This window comes from Centrocercus urophasianus, unplaced genomic scaffold, assembly GCF_019232065.1.
Source record: "Centrocercus urophasianus isolate 14NV4802_14NV808 unplaced genomic scaffold, USGS_Curo_1.0 seq_22, whole genome shotgun sequence".
NCBI lineage: Eukaryota > Metazoa > Chordata > Aves > Galliformes > Phasianidae > Centrocercus > Centrocercus urophasianus.
Window position 1 is genome coordinate 7925410 of NW_024884778.1, and position 19727 is coordinate 7945136.

General features: G+C 40.2%; 1 protein-coding gene across 4 annotated transcripts in view; it reads left to right on the top strand.

Annotated features, from left to right (window-relative positions):
- The window catches only part of CFAP20DC (CFAP20 domain containing), a 61595-nt gene extending 48489 nt beyond the window's left edge, over positions 1-13106 (top strand). For all 4 annotated transcript variants that reach the window (XM_042823299.1, XM_042823298.1, XM_042823301.1 and 1 more), the window contains 2 exons: positions 10489-10580; positions 12677-13106. In XM_042823299.1, coding sequence (XP_042679233.1) covers positions 10489-10580; positions 12677-12789 — 205 coding nt within the window. In that variant the 3' untranslated portion in view covers positions 12790-13106. The remainder of the gene's footprint in view (positions 1-10488; positions 10581-12676) is intronic.
- Positions 13107-19727: the final 6621 nt, after the last annotated feature.

Consider the following 19727-nt stretch of genomic DNA (forward strand, 5'->3'; position numbering starts at 1 on the left):
ACTACAGATGCTCTTCAGAAAATTTATTTCTGATAAAAGCTCATTTTCCATCTTTGAGAGATATTTTTTTAAGTTGAGATCTGTCTTTATAAGCATTGCCTCACCAGCTCCTCAGCTGGCATCCTGCTCAGCTCTTCCCAATCTACCAAATTAAATTTGTTCCTCTGAAGTTCAAACAGCTGTTCACAGAAACCGTGCGAGGGCAGGACATAAATATTTCAGCACATCGTTAGGTGTCTTTTCTAAGGAAGTTTGTTTTACTTCAGTAATTTTATATAAAACCTACACAGGCAATGCTTTATTTAGGTTGTACCCAGACATTTGGTTCTGTGTGTTTAAAAAATATGAATTCCCATAGCGAACTGTGGGCACAGAGGTTTGATGATAGTAAATATCTGCCTGATTTGGGCTATGGCCAAGAATACAAGACCAGCTCATACAACACAGGCTTCATTGTATGAGAAAGCTTATTTGTCAATAGCATCCAAGTAAAGAATGAGTGATGAAGCCATGTTTCATTCACAAATTATTATTTTTGTAATTAATTGCTGGTGGGTTTCATATATTAACAGCTCAACATTAACAACCTTCCAAAGTGTGGAGTGACAGCTTTTCCTAGGCTGACTGCAGTCTGCAGAAGTTCATTAGTGTCTCAGTCAAAGAAAATGATCTTTGGAAGCATTGTCTATAGCTCTGCTGTGGGTTTCATCCTGCAAGAAACTGATGAAGCTATGAGATGCCATTTTGCCACATCCCCATCTACTCTTTCCTGTGTCTTGTACTTGCCTGTGATTCTCTGACCTGTGTTCACATCAGTTATTACCTCTGTAAGTTTTGCTACGAGAAGAGAGCATTACCATTGCTCTAAAGGGATAGGATTCAGGACCTGCAAGTCAGCTCCTGCTTCTGTGAAATGTTCATTTTTACCTTAATTTCCATCATGGTTTTGTTACAAACTAAAAAGAACCAGCTTAAAACCAAGGAACAGGTTTGGTTCCTAGAATGTTAACGACATCCAATGATATTATGAAGTGTTTATGGGAAATAGATGATGCAGTTCAGGCTGGCTTTTTGTCTAGATGTATGTGCTATCTATGAAAGGTGTCACACTGTACTGTAGTTTAAATCCTTGAAGCTTTGCCTCTTGTGGATGTGATAGGAAGTTCCTTGTCTCTATAACAGGCTGATAAGGGCCTGCAGTCATAGGCAGATGATAAATAGTCATTGACCTTACCTGACATTGGCATGGTGCAGGCTGACTAAAGCAAGCTGTCCTGTCATTGTAACCTACCATTCCATTAGAATGATTGCTGTGTCATCATTCTTCCTTCCAATACAACCCAAAAGAAGAAAGTAAAAACACTTTCTTGTCTTTTTTTGGTGAAGGTATCTCTCCAGTGGAAGTAATTCACATTCATATAACAAAAAATGAACAAGCAGTAGTTGCCTTTTATGACTGCTCCCTATTAATTTTAGAAAGTAAATTCTTCTCCCACTTTCTTATAAAGTTTCTGGTACCAGTCTTTTTCATAACCTACTCCTGCCATAAATGTTGCCGTGATCACAGCACATGAAATTTGTGTATAGTATCAACAGTTCTAGCACACAACCATAAACTTTGCGAACACTGAAGTACCAAAACTAAAGATTTGTTCAGTTTTTAGACTGCCATTCAGGTATTCTCATCTGCCCCAGAAGAAAATTAAATATGCCAGTAGCTGATGCATGTCGTCCTACCACTCATATTCAGTTAAGATTAAGCTCACCTATAAAGTGATGCAGCAGAAGAAAGATTGTAGTTATAACATTTATTTGTGCTACACCAGAACTTCTCTACCATGCATGCTGTAAAATTCAGTTGTAAAACATATTTGTCTCCCATATTTCCAGGTAAGGGCATAAGTACTCTAATAGCGTAGAGTTGAGAAGGAAATTTAAAGGATGTGTTTTACAAAGAAGCATATTTATTTTTGTGATTCATTAGAAGATGGAAGTCATACAACTCCATTATTTCTGCAAAACAGAAATTATTACATTAGGAACTATTAGGAAATTACACAACAGTTGTCAAAATAAGTGAACAAGAACAACGTATCAAAAAATGTGCTTTGCTTTTTCATTGTACTCGTTCAGTTACTTTACTCATCCACAAAATAGTGTAATTTGCAATAGATCTCCCCATCGTTAATCTGAATTAGCAAAGTTCTGCTGCATTTGTCAGGCTATAATATGCATGAAAAAGAACATGACAATAGAAGCAAATGGCACAGGAAACATCTAATTGGAAAGGTTAAATTTTTTAATCACGATGGTAAAAAGCTTAGCTGCAGAAAGATTGTTGAGAACTGAGTGGCTAACATGCAAAAGCTTGTTAAAATAATCCAGAAATGACTTTCTCTTGTATGGGAATCTGAGAACATGAAGTCATGGCAGCATGAGCATGGAAGACTAAAAGACTAAAATATAAAACATGGAAAATGCTCCTAACCATGTGTTCTATGCTTGGAATATGCAGGAAAATGCAGAGCTGCATACCCCACGTTAGTCTTGGTTCTTGTCTCTTGTGGTCTCCACCCATGTTAATGGGCTCAATCTCTTACAGCAGGAAAAATAGCATTAAACAGATATGTCTTAGGTCCCCCAGTGTCCCCTGTACACGTTTTCTTGTTGTCGTTGTTGCTTTTTGTTGTGTTTTTTTCTTTTTTTAGTTCCTAGCTGTATTCCCATTCTTGCAATGGGAGAGAAGTTACTAAACTCTCACAGTTTAGGGGTACTCTAAGTTGCTTGAGAACCCTGACACGGGGCATTTCAAAATGTCAGCACCAAACAATACCTAGTACCTAAGCATTTGCTTAGGATGCTGTCCTTTGCATCTCCATGATGCTTGGCTGAATAGCCTTTTAAGAGAACTGCTGATGGTATTCGGCCCCATAGCATCTTTTGCTAGGTACATTTCATTGTCACTCTTCCCTGAATAAAGCATCGGTGCCTACTTGAGGTGAGACAAAATATTTTCTATTTATTGCTGCCCACAGAAAGCAAATCAGCCGGTTCGTTTCTGCAGCAGCCCGTGTTTGAGTAGCGCTACGGACTGGAATTCTGCATTGCTGAACTTTCTGTGGCCAACAGCCAACTGTTTTAGGCCTTCCCAGGACGCAGCACGCGCTGGCTGCTCACGTACTGACTCGCCATCCCTTGTTCCTGGTGGGATGTCTGAAAGAGATCCGTGTTTTTTTCTTACAAAGTAAAACTGCCAAACTGCCTGGGTTTCCAAGGGCACAAGTGCCCACCGCCTCCCTTCCTGCCGCCCCGCTATCATTTGTGTAATTGCTTTGATCCATCATACAGAGTGTTGCTTTTGATTCCTTTCTGTGATTTTGCTGTTGGTGACAAAACATGATGTTTTTGAAAAATTAGAGCAAGGTAGCATACTTCTCCCTTTGTTGGTAATGATTAAGTTTCCAGCTCCATGCTGTACCATTCATTGTATTAATACACCAGAAGGTCAGAGTTCCCTAGCATTTTTTTTTTTCACTTTCTTGAAAAAGGAAGGTAATTTTCACAGGCTGGGAACATTCAGCTGCATCACCTTTAACAAGTTTGATAATATTAAAGTTAGTGTTCTGTTGAGTCATGTTCTCTCCACTGATCTTTAAAAGCCCTCTGGCTGCGTGTCATCCATTAAAAGTTAAATGGGATGCAGCCTACATTCAGGATGGGCAGAGCAGTGAGGGCTGTTAGCGGCTGACTGCGGAGAAAAGGAATTACTTTAATTGTGACAAGACTCATTGGGTGCTCGATTCAGGTGTTTCTTGAATGGTGAAACAGTGAAGTATAATTTTTTAAACGTATGGTTTATTTAATTGCTAAAAATACGTGAAAAAAAGAAGCAAACCTTTCCTAACAGATACTTAATTAAGTGTGGAAATCTAGTTGACTGACCAGTGAATATCTGACTTACATGACTAGAACTCTCTTGTTTAAGATTAGATTAATATATTGAAATTTTAAAACACATTTGCAGATTCTTTACTTGTGATGTATACAGTTGGTCTCAGACAAGTGAATCTAAGCCAGCAAAGAATAAAGGGCCAGTCTTTTACTTTAGTTAGATGATAAAACTGGTTTTCTATTTTAGTGTCATTTACTTCACTACTGAACATTAAAACTATAATGCAGCCAGCAAGTCAACAGGGTGATGCATTAGAGGTCTGGTCTTTAAGTAAATCACAATGTTACTGTTATTTAACAGAAACTATCATAGAATCATAGAATGGCTTGGGTTGGAAGGGACCTCAAGGATCATCAAGTTCCAACCCCCTTGGCACAGGCAGGGCCACCAACCTCCACATCTGCTGCTAGACCAGGCTGCCCGCGGCCCCATCCAGCCTGATCTTGAAAACCTCCAACTGTGACAGAAGCTTCATGTATTTAACTACGAAAACTTGACCAAATAGCACAATTATGTTAATTACAAAGAAGTAAAACCTCCAAATTCAGATCATTCTCGTTTTTAGACTGGTGAACATGAGCAGCATGTTTCAAATATCCTGCACAAATTTATCATTTGAACTCACATAATAAAAGAAAAATGGGAAAGCATTAAGAGGCCAAACTTTGACCTGCTACCAGTCAGCCTGGTCATAATGTCCACACAAGTAACAGCAACTTACAGCACCCAAATATCTTGCTCAGTAAGTAGAATTCACATTTCCTTTATCATCCTGAATCCAATCTATCACCAATACACAAACACGTACTCTGATAAGTCCCTAAGAGGAACAGATTCAAGTCTTTCATGCATGGTTGCATCTGGGCTGTTTATGATCTCTTTTTAGTTATTAATTCATTGGAAATTAGACAATGTTATGCTTTTTTATTAAATCTCTTTGCCTCCATTAGTAGTATAGTGTTTGGTGGGCTGGACTTGCTGAAGTGATTTGGAGAAAGGAAAAAGTCATTTTGTAAATACGCTCACGATTTTCTAAATCTCAGTGGTAGCAAAAGAAGAAAGTTCCAGTAAAGCATACAGCAAATGAAGATATTATGTATTAGGGATGGAATGAATCTGTCACTTTGACGGATTGTGAGGCAAAGAACAGATTAACAGATTACTCATAGTCAGAATGCAGCTCACTGTGAAAAATGTGCAGGAAATGATAAGTGTTGGTTTGTGCTGATTTAATGATATTTTGAGACTACAACAACACTCCAGGAAAATAATACAATGCAGCTCATGTCTTGCATTTTTTTGAGTCATCAACACGTTGCCAGATTAACCTTAAATCCCTGTGATATTTCTTTTTAAAATACAGTTTTCAGTTCATGCAAAGCCATACAGACATGCATATTTATGTTATTTTTCAAGATTGTTATTACAGTGTTCACTCAAAACCCTTTGATTTGTGTATATAAATACACCCCCTCTTCCTTCAGTAGTATCTCTTTCTCCTTCTGTATGCTCGCTCAGTTCTATGTTACACTCACTGCTTCCCATCTGAAGCTGCAGGGCAATGAGAAGTACTGATTTAAAAATTCATACTGAATGTTTTTTGATTTGGGGCATATTTTGTGAGAATTTATAAGAATGTTCACAACTGAAACTGTTTAAAGCATTTTAGATGCCAAAGTGGGCAGTGTAAGGCTAAGACAGCTCCGCAGTTGTTACAGAGGTATACAGGTTGCACACGAAATTTGATTTCTACATCTGAATGTTAATAGCCTTCAGAAGTCCTTGCTGCACTACTGAAACTAGTATTGAAGGCTTTATTTCTGTGAAAATGTTTCTATTAAAAAAAACTCATTACGCATCCATACATAATATATTACAAAGCAGAAACCAAATCAGTGTTTATAGCCAACCTGATGTAAGTTAATGAAGTTCCACACAACCTTGAAGTTCAGCAGGTTTGTACACAACTGAAAATTCAGATCTGCTGTAGGAGCCTAAAAGTGATGGAGTCTCCAAAAAACATACAGCAATGGGTGAGGGGCTGTACCAAAAGCAAGGTGACTATACTGACCTATTTGGGTATTAAGTTGATCTCTATCAACCTCTTCTAAATAAACATCATTAAAAATCCAAATAAATTGGGGGAAAATAGGTGTTCATCTTAGCCATAACAAATATCCAAGCTACACTGAACTACTTTTGTATAGGAGCTCATACTTTGCATTCACCTACCATGGTAAGGTATTTACTTGGAGCATGTGCCGTAGAATCTGCTTCAGTGTTGTTAAATACTATTAGTACGACAGAAGTATGTGCTAAGGTTTTAGATGGCAGTAGCAAAAGCTGACAAGAGCTGATCTTTTTTCTCTACAAATATTTTTGTAGCCTTGATTCATACAGGAGCCTCCTCTGCTCCTCCACAGAGTTAATCAAATTATTCATTGTAAAAACAACAACTCCACACATGTGCTCCTCTTGTTACGGCTCAGGCACAGCCAAGTTCTCTTCCAGGATTCATAAAAATTTCCTAGGAATTTTATGCAGCTAAACATCATCTTTTGTGTTCCTTACTGACTGTGCTCTTCAGGCACTGTGTAACCTGTCCACGTCACGTTTTGTTCCCGATACAAAACTGATGTCACTTTGTCAGTCCCTGGTTCGATGCAGTGCAGCACTTGCCTTGCATTTCTTCAGTGCACTGCTAGGCTGACCTCACATTTTGAATATTCCTTTTAATCCCCACGTAGACCATCAGACAAAGCTGTTGTACTAAAACTTCAAAGCATTTTAATTTTGTTAATAATGTGAATTAAATGATCCCATTGATTAAAGTAGTAGAAATTAAATCTCATCCAAAAGAAAAGTGATAAAGTACACTATCTCCATTCACAGGAATGCTTAAAATCCTTTTATTATGAGGCTTGCCATTTTCTCAGTCCAGCTAGCAGGACAGCCTAAGAAGAAATCTGTAACTAAATAAGAGTATCAGTGGCATTCATCAAGATTGAAATCAAAGCCTCTGATTATTCATTCTTCTGTTGATGGTATTATTGCTCATGGAAAAATTTAATATGGGATTGTCTCTGATTAAATCTTTGTTTAAGTGCTGCTTAAAAAGGCATTGCTAATTTTCTCAATAGATTTTACCAATGAACACCACTTTCTGCAAATCCTCTGTCATAAAACTGAAAAAGTGTTGATAAGTCCCAAAGATTGCTCCTGTTTTCTATCACAGCTCAGCTATCGTGTGATCTTTCAATATATGACATTTATTCTCCAAAAGGTTTTTTTTTTTAAGGAGAAGAATATGACATGGCAAGATTATATCAAGTATGTTTTACTCTATCTTGGTATGGAGAATAGCTTTGAAAACAGTTCAGACTTTCAGTACCAGCATTAAAGATGCTGGCCAATCTGAATGTGTGCGAAAGCTGTTGGGAGGCTTTGGACAACAAAACTCACAATGTCAAAAGACAATAGTTAGCATTCAGCACTGTTATCAGAGAAGCTCTAGATAGTTTATTACATGTTGATGGTATTGGTTATAGCTTGAGGCACTGATAGCATAAATGGAGTGTTTTAATTAGTCAGAGTGCTTGATTAGCTTTTCTGTTTTAAGGAGATAAAGAAGCTTCTTAAAGAAGTCTGCCCCAGAAATAATTTTTTAATTTTTTTTTATATTTTAATAATGAGAAATAGTTTAACAATAATTTAATGTTTTAATAGGAAATAATAAACTTGCCACACATCTCCCTTGCATCGATCATAAATCCACATACCTCTGCCTCCCTTTGGAACCACCAAAATTCCATGCTCTTACACTAGCCCCTACTAGAACAAATAATAACACATCAACTGATCCAGATGCCTCAAAAGAAATACAAAGAGGAAAGTGAGCAACTTATTGACACCAGAATTAAATAACTGAAGAACTAAATAAAGGACACAATCATCCAGCTAGTGACAAATCATCCCACCTCTGATTTCTCAGTCTTACTCTTTCAGGAGGACCCTGCAGAGATGGGAGTATTAAGAACTGTGAATTTAGGAGAGGTACTGGTTTAATGGCACACCCTTCCTCCTTCTGTGTTCTGTGAGTGAAAGGTCTCTGTCTTTTCCTTTGGAGATAACTACCTTATTATCTTTCTTTCCTTCCTACCAATATCCTCTCTGATTTCCTACTGGTACCTACTGCCTTTTTTTCTTTAGAAATAATCTGGAATATATTTTATGTGAAAAACATGTATCTCTAAACTCTTCCAAACCTGTAGAACTGTGTATATGCTCTAATGCTTCTTTACTTTTCTAACTACATTTGTTAATCAGACTGAGACCAAGCACCATTCTTCTCTACCATCCCACTGGATATCATGTGCTTTTACTTAACTGTTCCTGAAAGCTTTCAAAGCTTTGGTGTAAATGAAGAATCTTTGGGTGTATGCATGGAATACAGAAATGGTACACAGTGACAGAGAAAGCTAATAATGAGATCTCTGGGCAAGCATATTGTGGGGATGAGTTGTACCAGCTCTCATTGGCAGAGCAGCAGAGGGGGAATGGCTGGAAGTTGGACATATATGTGAAAACAGAATGATGGGATTAAAAAAAAATGTGAAGTATGTTTTTGACATATTGAAATGATGGAAAAATCTGTATCTTTTCCTTTAAATCTCCTATACTACTTGCTGGATTTCTACACCAGCAGTTCTGTTTCCTGAGGCAGAAAATTAGTTTTTTCCATTTTGACTGCTAACTGATAGGTGGTTGTCCCCAAATTCACCCCAGATGATGTGTACGTGCCAGCAGGAGATGGGGTGGAATCAACAGCAAGTCCAGAAGTAGCAGAAAAACTAACAACAACTAACAGAAAAGCAACTGGCATGTTTTAGCAATTACAGCACATGCCTAAACCTTTCCAGATCTCTCTGTCAGAAACAAATCTTACATGAGATCTTCAAGGCTTTTCAGAAAGTAGAAGTACATCACCTGTTTTCTTGGTGTTGGACAATTGATGCAGCCGGGCAGTGTAAAGAAATCTGTCAAGCTTTGGGAAAATTCATCCTTTCTAGAGGAATCCCTGGAAGCTGAAGTTACTTGCACAGCCCTAGCTGATCTTTCTGGCCTCTAGCACAAGTTGGATGCAAAATGTTCTTGTACCAGCTGTTGGAACAGCCATGGCCAGACAAACTGAATTAACTCCAAACTAACTTAACTCAATAGAGCTGCACAGTTCCACCAGCATGAAGCAAACACAGGGGAATTTAATGACCCCTTTCCCATCTATTTCCTTTGCCTTGCAGTGAAATACATTGGTCAAAAAGGATGGATCTGGTTCCATCAGAATGAGATGATTTACTGAGGTCCCTTGAATTCCATTTCAAATGTTAAATTTCAATCACTGAGTTTAGTTAATGGTGATGTGGAAGCCTGAATGTGTTATAGCTTTTAACTGTTGAGCAGGAGAGATGGGAACATAATGAAACATCAGCTATGCACAGCGTACAGAGATTAGCTTCTTCTATGAAAAGAACTGTGAGACGTGGTCAGCTGCAGGATGAACTTTGTGTCTTGGATGTGTCCCTCCAGGGCTGCGTTTCTCTGCCTCTATTACTTGAATGAAATCTCACACATGTGCTTCCTATCCACTTTCTCAGTGGAAATGTCTACCTTTCAGCTTGCAATAAAAAGCAATAGCAATAACAATAAAAAGGACTGTTCTGTTTTCCTTTTTTGAGCTGTAACAATCAAAGGCAGCGTATCATAAAGTGGCATATCGGAAATGAACACTGAACTTTGCATCAATGTATGATAATGTGAAAATCATTTTTAAAAGCTGTCACAAAGTAGTGTTCATCAGAGGCATAAACTGCCTATAAAATTAAATAGGTGAAGAAGTCCCATAGTCTCTCGTCTATGATAAAGATTACATCAAAACTTTTTTCTTCCTGGAAGCAACACAGATTTGTGACAGCTGTGTTCTCTGTCTTATGGTCAGCAACTAAAACTATGTTATGGTCAATAACAAATTTTAAACTATAACATGTAACAAATTCTATAGCACTAACACTTGCTGGGTCACCCAGTTGGACCAGATGATCTTAGTGGTCTTTTCCACCATGATGATCCTATGCCTCTGTGATTCTATGATGCTATAGAGGGGCACCAAGCAGTGCCAAATCAATGGTAACCAAACACAGCTCTTGCATTGCCATTAAGGCTTTCTCCCCAGGATTTTTGGTTGACCTCTACAGTGTCATCAAACACAGATGGCTTCTCCCAGGTCTGTTCCGCAGCAAAGGACTCTGATGAGTCCCATAAGCTTTCAGAGCACAGCTCTGGGGATTATGGATCACACCTTTTGTTGAGAGAGTAATACCAGCTGAAGTTTTTCAGTGTGAAAGGTGAAAATGCAAAGAAAGGAAGGAAGCCTTAACTTTTTTAATAGTGTTAGCTGTAAACTATATTTTTATAATAATAAAATCACAAATAGCAACACAAACTGTGCTTTTAGTTCTGATTTGGTTTGTGTTTTTCAGAGACTGGCTGGATGCATTCAGTCCCCCCATCACTCCTGCAAGCCAGAAATTGGAAGAGCACATAAAATCTTCACCAAATCAGAGTATTCCAGGTAGGAATTTGTGAAGACACTGGACCTGGGTAGAAAACCATTTCTGAGTGCTGTTCCTGTAGAGCTGGTTCTGCTTTCCAGTAGCTGTTTTTTTTATACTGCTACTTTTGAGTTCAGCATCACTTATTATTTTCAGTTCAAACTAGCAGAGTTTTCCATGCCTCTGATAGAAGAATAACTTATGCAGGTATAAATTCTTAGCATTCTGGTTGAATATAGATTCATCCCATTAAAAAATACATCTTACTTGTTTAAAATCACGGATTGATGATAGTGAATATGGGGGAAAAAAAAAGAAAGAATGCTAGGACTGAAGTTGATGTTCACAAGAACCAGAACAGTTATATATGTGGCACTTGCCTTCTGATTAAAAAAATAAATAAATATAGCCTTAAATGAAGCCTCAGCGCAGTTTCCAAAGGAAGAAATTGCTGAGTTACCATCTCAAGGGCTGCAGGTTTTTTTCTTCATAACGGCATTTGCTTAGGGAATGACAAAGAACTTTGTGGAAACTGGAAAGTTGGCAGCAACAGAATAAAGCATCTATCTTGTTTTCTTCAAACCCTCTTTTTTTTTTACTTATGCGTTGGGAAATAGGGTAGATACCTACATTTTTCTTCAAGTCCAGGGAATTCGATGTGATATCTCATAAATCTGACCTGTGTATTTTGATTGCCTGAGGATGAAGATGTCTGAGTGATTTACAGTCTAGAATGGATTATGGCCCCCAAATTGGCCATCTTCTCATAGATGTGTATTTGTAATTGTTTATGACAGCAAAACAGAACTCTGCTGTCAGGAGGGACCTTGCTTTGAAGAATCAAATAATATGTTTTGTTAAGAGTCCTAAATAAGCCCAAGAGAATTGGACAGTAATCCTTGAGTTAAAGACGCGTTGGATATAAATTTGTGAAAGGTCTCTGAGAGGGTCTTGATGTGGGTTGATGTCTTGATGTCTGGATCATGAAATCCAAGGCTTGCTGCAGTAAAGCTTGAATGTCTGTAAATTTTAACATTTGGATTGATTGTCTCTAAAAAGCTAATAAAGCTATGTATGCATCTGAGAAATGGCTGGATTTCTCCTGCTAATTCACACCATTTTTCAATTTTGTTGTCTCTGATATTGCAAGGTCTCTTATATGATTGTTTTGGTTTGGTTTTGTTTTAACATCAGACACCCAGACATTAAAATGCATTTCTAAGAAGTCCCACAGTTCATTCGTTACGAGCAGTTAGGATGCCACACTGCCTTCCTCCACTTAAGGCGAATTTTAAGACATCTATATTTACAACTTATCTGAAAATATTAATTGGGGTATATACCTTTGCATACATAGTTAAAGGTCCTATCTCAGGATAACACTATATCTTTTAGTCTTGCTTTGGTTTTTATTAGCCTTCCTACAGTGAAAGAGCTCATTGTATCAGAAAAGTCAATATGAGCTCATTTATTGCAACAATATTGACTCTTCTGTAAGCTTGCTGGACTTATTTGTCACACGATTTCTTCAACCCATTAACGACAATGAAATATACTGAATATACTTTACCAGCTACCTTTAATGTGTCTATAACCAGCAATAACAAATACCCTACGAATGCTAACAAACTTGAATGCTGTTGCTGTGAGACCAACTGACAAGCAGCAAGTCTTCAAACGGAAATGTTTGTGCTGCTTAATTTTCCAATTTCCATGCGGAATATTTTAATAACACACAATTGGGTTCCTACAGTCCTTAGGAAAGGACTGACTGTCTTTGCTGGACTAAAGCAGACAATGAGGAAGACACCACTTAGGAGGACTTCGATACGCTCTCAGTAAAAGTCCTGCTGCTGAACAGCCCTCTTGGGCTTTGTGAAGTCCAGCTGTTCAGCAAACTGAATGACATCATTTCACCTCAGCTGAAGGCAAGTCTTCAGAAGTATACAAAAAAAAAAAACAACTGAACTGCATTTATCTTGAAGGTCACAATTCAAAAGTCAGAAGATTATACAAAATAAAGGGAAATTATGTCACATTTGACAGAGAGGTATTTCCATGTGATTTTTCAAAGTGAATGAGAGTGATTTACTCTTACTTTCCATTCCTCACACAGGTGAAGATGACCTCAATGCTGAAGAAGACGAGGAAGTCCTGACTCTTTTGTATGATCCGTGTCTGAACTGTTACTTTGACCCAAATTCTGGGAAGTACTATGAATTGGCATAGTCAGCTCAAGAGGGCACACTGTTCTGTATTCAGAATAGACTTATCTTTTAACTGTTTTTGAAGTGTGACTGGGCTGCATAATTTATCATGTAATTTAAATCTTGAAGTAACCAGTAGTTTTGCAAACAAATGAATATATTTTGTACATAGTGTCTTATTTTTATAGTTTCACATTAAGTTGTACTGCAGTGGAAAATCACGTAGCGTGGAGGTTCCAGTGGGTAAGACATTTATTTGTTAGTGTCATTTATTTCCAGCATTCAAAGCTTTTACGTGGGAATGAATGCAGGTGAATCAAGAGCCTCTGTGGTAGTCATCTCTAGCTTATGGTCTGACTCAAATAAAGAGAACTTTTTCCATTCATCATTTATTGGATTGCTTTGTACTTTCAGGATACACACTGCAGCCCAAACAGACACGTTCAAAGGTGTCTATTTTGTCAGCTGCCTTTGTCATCAGAAACAAAAACGTAGGATGAGCTCTGGTACCAGCTGCCCTCTATTTCCTGCTGTAATTTGAGATGGCAGTAAGGAGTGATTGTTTCAACACTCAGAAATTGGAGCCTTGTTCCATGTAAAGGCAGGAAGGTGTATATATGATCCATACGCATGCAGTCCTTGCACGTTTATATTAGTTTTTCTGTTATACTTTGCAACATAAGAACAAAACTTATGTATCCCATCCACATTGTCTTTCAGTGCAGTTTCCAGTGAGGGCCCCAGAGTTCCAACTTAGAGATTGAAATTGCGTGCATCACAGTGTGATTTCTTCCTGCTGTATGTATAATATCCATGTTGACCAGGGAGCAAGGCTATGGAGATAGAGCAGACCATTCACAGCACTTCAAAATCAATACAGTCCATGAAACTGTGCAGGGCAGGGGCTGCCTGTGGAAGAAGCAAAGTGTTTGGCTGTAATGGCATTAAGCTCACAGCAGCTTCGGAGTCCAGCAGTTCAGTATGTATCAGTTTTTTGGAAGAAGTTAAAGTGGATGTCAGCATCACATGGCAGAAGTGATCTATGGCCATTTCTGGCGATTCGTGCTCTGAGCTTCTACTTGATTATATCCAGTGCTGTTCCACAGTAATCATTTGCAAGTTGATTACTCAGTGAATTTTTAAGAATAATGTATTGGAATGTCATAAAGTGAGCTTACAAAGCTCACTGGCAAGTGATTTAAAATGTTATGTCTGTAAATTATTTGTAATTATGGATGCCAGTTAATGAATATCCAAGAATCAATTGAAAATGCAGCTGTTAATAGTGGCTTGGCACAGGATCAGATTGTGTATTTGGCTTCTGTGTCAGGTACAAACATATCACCACCAATTGATTCGAGTAGCACTGAAATCCACAGGAAGACAGATACTGTGTGGAGATAATTTACTTACCCTGCCTTAGCCAGTTTATCCCAGAAAGATTTATATCTGTTCTTGCTAATGCCATAATCAGTTTAAGAGTTCAATGAAATCATAATTTTGCCCTTCAAAAATCAAATCCTGGCTCACACACGCTTGTATGTACACAACTGCTTTCTGCTTAGCATTGCTTGTTGTATGTCCTCAGCTGCCATGTGAGCTCTGTGACACCAAACGGAGCACCTCTGTCCCAAAGCGCCCCCCCCTCAGGACAGCAGCATTGCCCTTTCCCCTCTGCTGCCATGTTTACAAGGCAAGAAGACATGAGAAGTACTCCTTATTATTCATGTATCCTTCAGACATGAGACGTTCAGTTTTGGTGCATCTTGAAACTTTGGGTCAGATGGCAAGACTGCACAGGCTGGAGAATCCGTGCGAGTGTTTTTGCATAATGCATTTCACTCTCAATTTTTTTTCCATTGCGTTTCTTTATATTAAAAAAGAGATTGTTTTTAAGCAATGAATTATGTGCAGAACAAAAAGACAATCCGGTCTGTCTTTCCTCTGTGGTACTTCTGATAATCACCACTTCTCTTGCGGTTACTATAGTAACTCGGCATCCTCAGCTGCCACCTTTTCTGGCACTTTGAAAAAAAATCTATTGAAATTCAGTTCCCTCACAAACTGAAAGCTTGGTTTCATGGCACCCACGGGAGTGTGTCAATGTAACAACAGTGCTTCTCGTTGGTTCTGGTTCCTGTTGAAGTTGCTGTTAGCAGCAGCACAGGAGCTCTCCCTCTGATGCTCTGGATCCCACTGCAGTCACTATGAGCAATGCCTCATCCACCTCCCCCAACCAGGAATAGTTTTGGGGTGCTGCTGCTCCATCAGGTGCCACAGTCCCATACAGCCATAAACAACAGGGCCAGGCTCCCAGCACCACTGTCACTGCACTGTAATGCTGCTGGGCTTCCAGCAACGCTTCCATTACACCGCTTGGGTTTTTTATCTATTAACAAGTTTATTATTGGATGATTGCGTGTTTTATCTTTGTGGGAGACCAGAAAAAGCCTAGGTCACAAATTACAGGCGTCATTTCAGAGCACTGCATATTTATTAGGCCATCTGCTACCGCCGTGCTAAAGGCACAAACCTTCGCTCCAGCAATCTATTCGCAGCAACTGCCTTACCACCTGAGGTGGAAAATACTAAAGCTCTGGATGCATTTATTATCACACTGAGTAATTTTATAATGTGTTCATACAGCTCAGAAAACATCCCGTGCAAGTGTTTGGCTGCTGCTTTCTCATCAGGAAGGCTCTCCAAAGAGGAATCCCATGGTGCCATGGGTTTGTTGCATTGGGCACATGGTGGCACTGAGTTTTGTCATTCAACCCTGGGTCATCATAGAACCACAAAATCGTTTGAGTCAGAAGGGACCCCGAAAGGCCATCAGTCCAACCCCCCTGCAATGAGCAGGGACACCTACAGCTCCATCAGGTGCTCAGAGCCCGTCCAGCCTCACCTTGGCTGTACCCAGGGACTGGCTGGGAAAACCGTTATTCATTTCGAGATAATTTCAAAGCTCATGGATGATGATTATTCTCTGGAAATGTTTTTCCAATGAAGAGTTCAGTTTGCTGAGCGTTCCCTTCCCATTTCCAGTGCTGCTGTTTCCCATCCCCTGCATTAACACATTACCACTGAGAATGAATGGCTGCACTTTTGCTTTGTATCTTTCTTCCATATTTTTGACAACTGTTTTTCATGCCTTGCATAATTCACTGCGACCCACGATAAAGTTAAGTGCATTCAAAGCCTGTGCATATTTAAGTTACTGCTTCTCCTTTGTGCAACAGCCTATAACCATATTTTAAAGCAGTTACAGTCTTTGTTACAGTCTTTTACTAAGCACACATAGTGGCACTTTTGTAACTGGGTTACTGAGCACACTTTAACGAGCCACGCAGCTCTCACAGACAATCACGTAAATCCTTCTTAATTCACAGTTTATTGACCACAGTGGTTCTGGATGAGCATCTGGCGCCAGCGTCCCTCCTGTGGGCACCACACCACCTGCTGCCACGTCTCCGTGGAAATTCCCAAAGTTCCTCTTGAAAAACCACAGGGTGTGCTGCAGCCCTTCAGCACATCTGCAGGAAAGCCAAGGTGTGAGGAGTGCAGAGTAACCCATGGGCAGGCAGCGACGCAGGCGAGGAATGTGTCAGGCAAGTTCGGCCACAATAAATACCTGCTTAGCAGGCAGAGGATGTTCAGTTCTAAATCAAATTGCATATGAAGAGTGGAAATTGCTGAGACTGGTATTTACCTGTGAAACCAAAATTACTTCGTGAAGAAAATAATTACAGACAGACTGTCTAAAAATCGGTTGTGAGTCCTTCTTAAGCAGCTGAGACAGAGACACCGCTGTGAAGCACAGCGTTCAGAGCTACAGCCCACATTTTGTTCTGGTTGCATTGCAATGCCTTTCGAGTTTAAGGAGGTCTTCCTTAAGAAGTTTAAGGAGGTCCTTTTTTCCATGCAGTATTAATAAGTCAGCACAAGGGAGAAACCCTATTACCAGAAAAGGCTGATGAGTTCAGGGAATTAGTGGGGGAAACATGAATATTATAGTAAAAGCAGTTGCTTGTTGCCAATATCGAGGCACCAGTGAGGCAGCTGAGCTCAGTGTTGGCTCTGTCCTACAGGGACACATTCAGGGCCATGTCCCAGACTCCATCCTGCAAATGTGGAGCTTCAAGGAGAGCAGCTAAGGATCCTTTGCTGCAGCTCTCCTCCCTGACACCCATCCCTCATGATGTCTTAGAGTCATAGAATTAATAAGGTTGGAAAGACCACTAGGATTACCTTGTGCCACCATCAACCAACCCATCACCACCGTACCAAACTGTGTCACCCATTCAACATCTACCCTTCTCTTGAAAACCTCCAGGAAAGATGATTCCAATACTCCCTGGGCAACAGCCCTGACCACCCTTGTGCTCGCCTCTGGCTGCTCCGAGCAATGAATGGTTTACAGACACACAGCATTCCAAGAGGTTTTCTGAGGCTGGGACTCTTTGGGTCTTCCATCAGAAAGCAAAGCAGCACAGCCCTTTGCTCATCAAGCGTTCTTGTCTTAGCACATCTAAACAACTGAAAAGCACGCCAACATTCAACTTCAAAATAAAATGCAGTGAAGTGTGAAATTATACCTTTTATTCCATAAATCTCCAGCAACCTGCACAGCTCTGTAACTTGTATCACGCTTTAATATTGGCAGAGTTTAACACATCATGCAGACCCCATAAAGTAATTACATTTCATCTCAACAAAGAAACAAAATCCCAGCTCATTCATCCCCCTCCATCTGAGGAAGGATTATAGACAATTCAGTGCATGTCGATTTTTCCTGGCGATAAATCCAAAGCAGGTCACCAACAAAATGGTAATGTGGCTTCCCCAGGCAGCTGATTTACAGGGAAAAATAGAGATATTGTTTGGTGTCCTTCAAGGCACTCTCACCCTGCTAAAACCCCTTTGCTTTCTGAAACTTCTTGAGTTATCCTCTACTTACAAGAAGCTTAAAAACATAAAACTTACTGAGAATCGACCATTTCCACGCTTTGCAATTGCTGATCTTTTGGGTTTTGTTGCTTTGGTTTTATGAGTTTTGTGCCAGATCCTCATTCAGCTTTTAAAGAGTTGCTTCATTTTGCAATAAATGAAGCGATTTGAGCAACAGTGGCAGAAAGACATCAGAAAGCACAGACACATTCACACCTCAAGGCACCAGCCACTGCCTGGCCACCAATCCACCAAGATCCCCTTGGGCCACCAGGCCTGGGCCAAGTATACAGCTGTTTGCCATGATGGAGGTGGCCACCAGGCACAGAACACCACAGCCACAAGGGAAGGCATGAAAGTGCCTTCTTTCTGCCATCCCAAAATCAGCCACTGGGAAGGCATGAAAGTGAACACGCTGGCAAGAAGAAAAGGCACAGGCCTTGACAATACAGATTGGTTCCCTTCACCCAGGAAAGCAAACACATGAGCTGGTGTATGCAGCTGTATTACCATAGAGGGATCTTTTGTACGTGGAGAGGGGGCAGTGAAACCTTAACAGCAGAGAGGGTTAAATTCTGCTCAGCATCACCAGAAGCCGGAGAAGGGCTGATGGAAGACATGGAATTTGATGGGGAATTTTTATTTTAAAAAGTTAGCAACCTTCCTGGGAGTCCATGAGCAGCTGAAGACCAAACTGAGTAAAAAAATGCAAGGTGAGCACTAGGTGAGTTACACAGGGCAAAGAATTGTTATGATGAATTATAATAAAATCAACGAGGAAAAATAACAGAGACCTGAGATGCCAAGAAATGTCATTTCTTCTGCCCTCCTTCTGCCTGGTGCAGGCACAGCACCAGGGCAGCCCCATGGGTGCAGACAGTCCCAAACCATCACAACAACAATGTGGTTACTGGGTAGTAACTCAGCAGATGGTGACTTTTTGAAGTTGACTGCGGTACAAATGATACTTTCTGAGTTTGTTTCTTTCCGTTCCGATTCTCAGTAGCGTGTTCAAATGTCAGGGAGCATCATATTTCTATCTTTTATTTCCTCTGTGAGAAGAAATCTTCCTTAAGAAGCCTCAGAATTACATCTTGGGAGAAAAGCTGTGCTCCCTCGATGAAAGCAATCTACTTTATAAACATTCCAGAGTACAATAAAAATAATAGATGCAAAAAGCCCCACTGGCTTTTTTCTCAGTGGAGATTTTAATTTCTATTGCACTTTTTACAGAGACATTCTATCGGCACTGTGATGCCTTACTGGGTTGGTGGGGCCCATTGACAGCACAGAGGTAAGATCTCCTCTGTGTCCCCAGGTGGGCTCCCACCCCTGCCATCCCCCTTCTGAGCCCAGCCCCCAGTGTCTCATTCTGCCCCACTGCACTAAGCAGCAGCAGGTTTGCATCACTCAGATGATGCGTCCCCAAAGCCTGCCCTGCCACAAGCAATAAGCAAACCTGGGCAGCACAGCATGCAGGATGGCCGTATGCTCACTCAAACATTGTTTTTCAGCCACACAGAAGCAGTAGAAGCAGCTGCAAGTGAACTCACTTCACTGAACAAGGCCCAAAGACAACTTCCTCCAACTAACATAGGGCCAGTCTGGAAACCTGCAGGTGAGGAGCAGATAGAAGCATCTGATCCTCAGTGCCACATCTCCACAGTTGTCAAACACCTCCAGGGATGGTGACTCCACCACTCCCTGGGCAGCCTGTGCCAGTGCATCACCACTCTCTCTAAGAAGAAAGTTTTCCCAACATCCAACCTGAACCTCCCCTGGCACAACTTAGAGCCATTACCTCTTGTGTTATTATCAGTACCTGGGAGAAGAGGCTATGAGTCCCAGTGCACAGCTGGGAGCACAACACTTGGCCAGCGGTGCTTCACCCAACATCCTTCCATATTTAGTGCAAGTGAAGCAAACTGGAAGCCTCAAAGGCACAGCCATTGGTAAGGCTGGGATTTGTCTCCTCTTGTCATTAATTGCCCAAATCAGAGCTGCAGAGCTGGC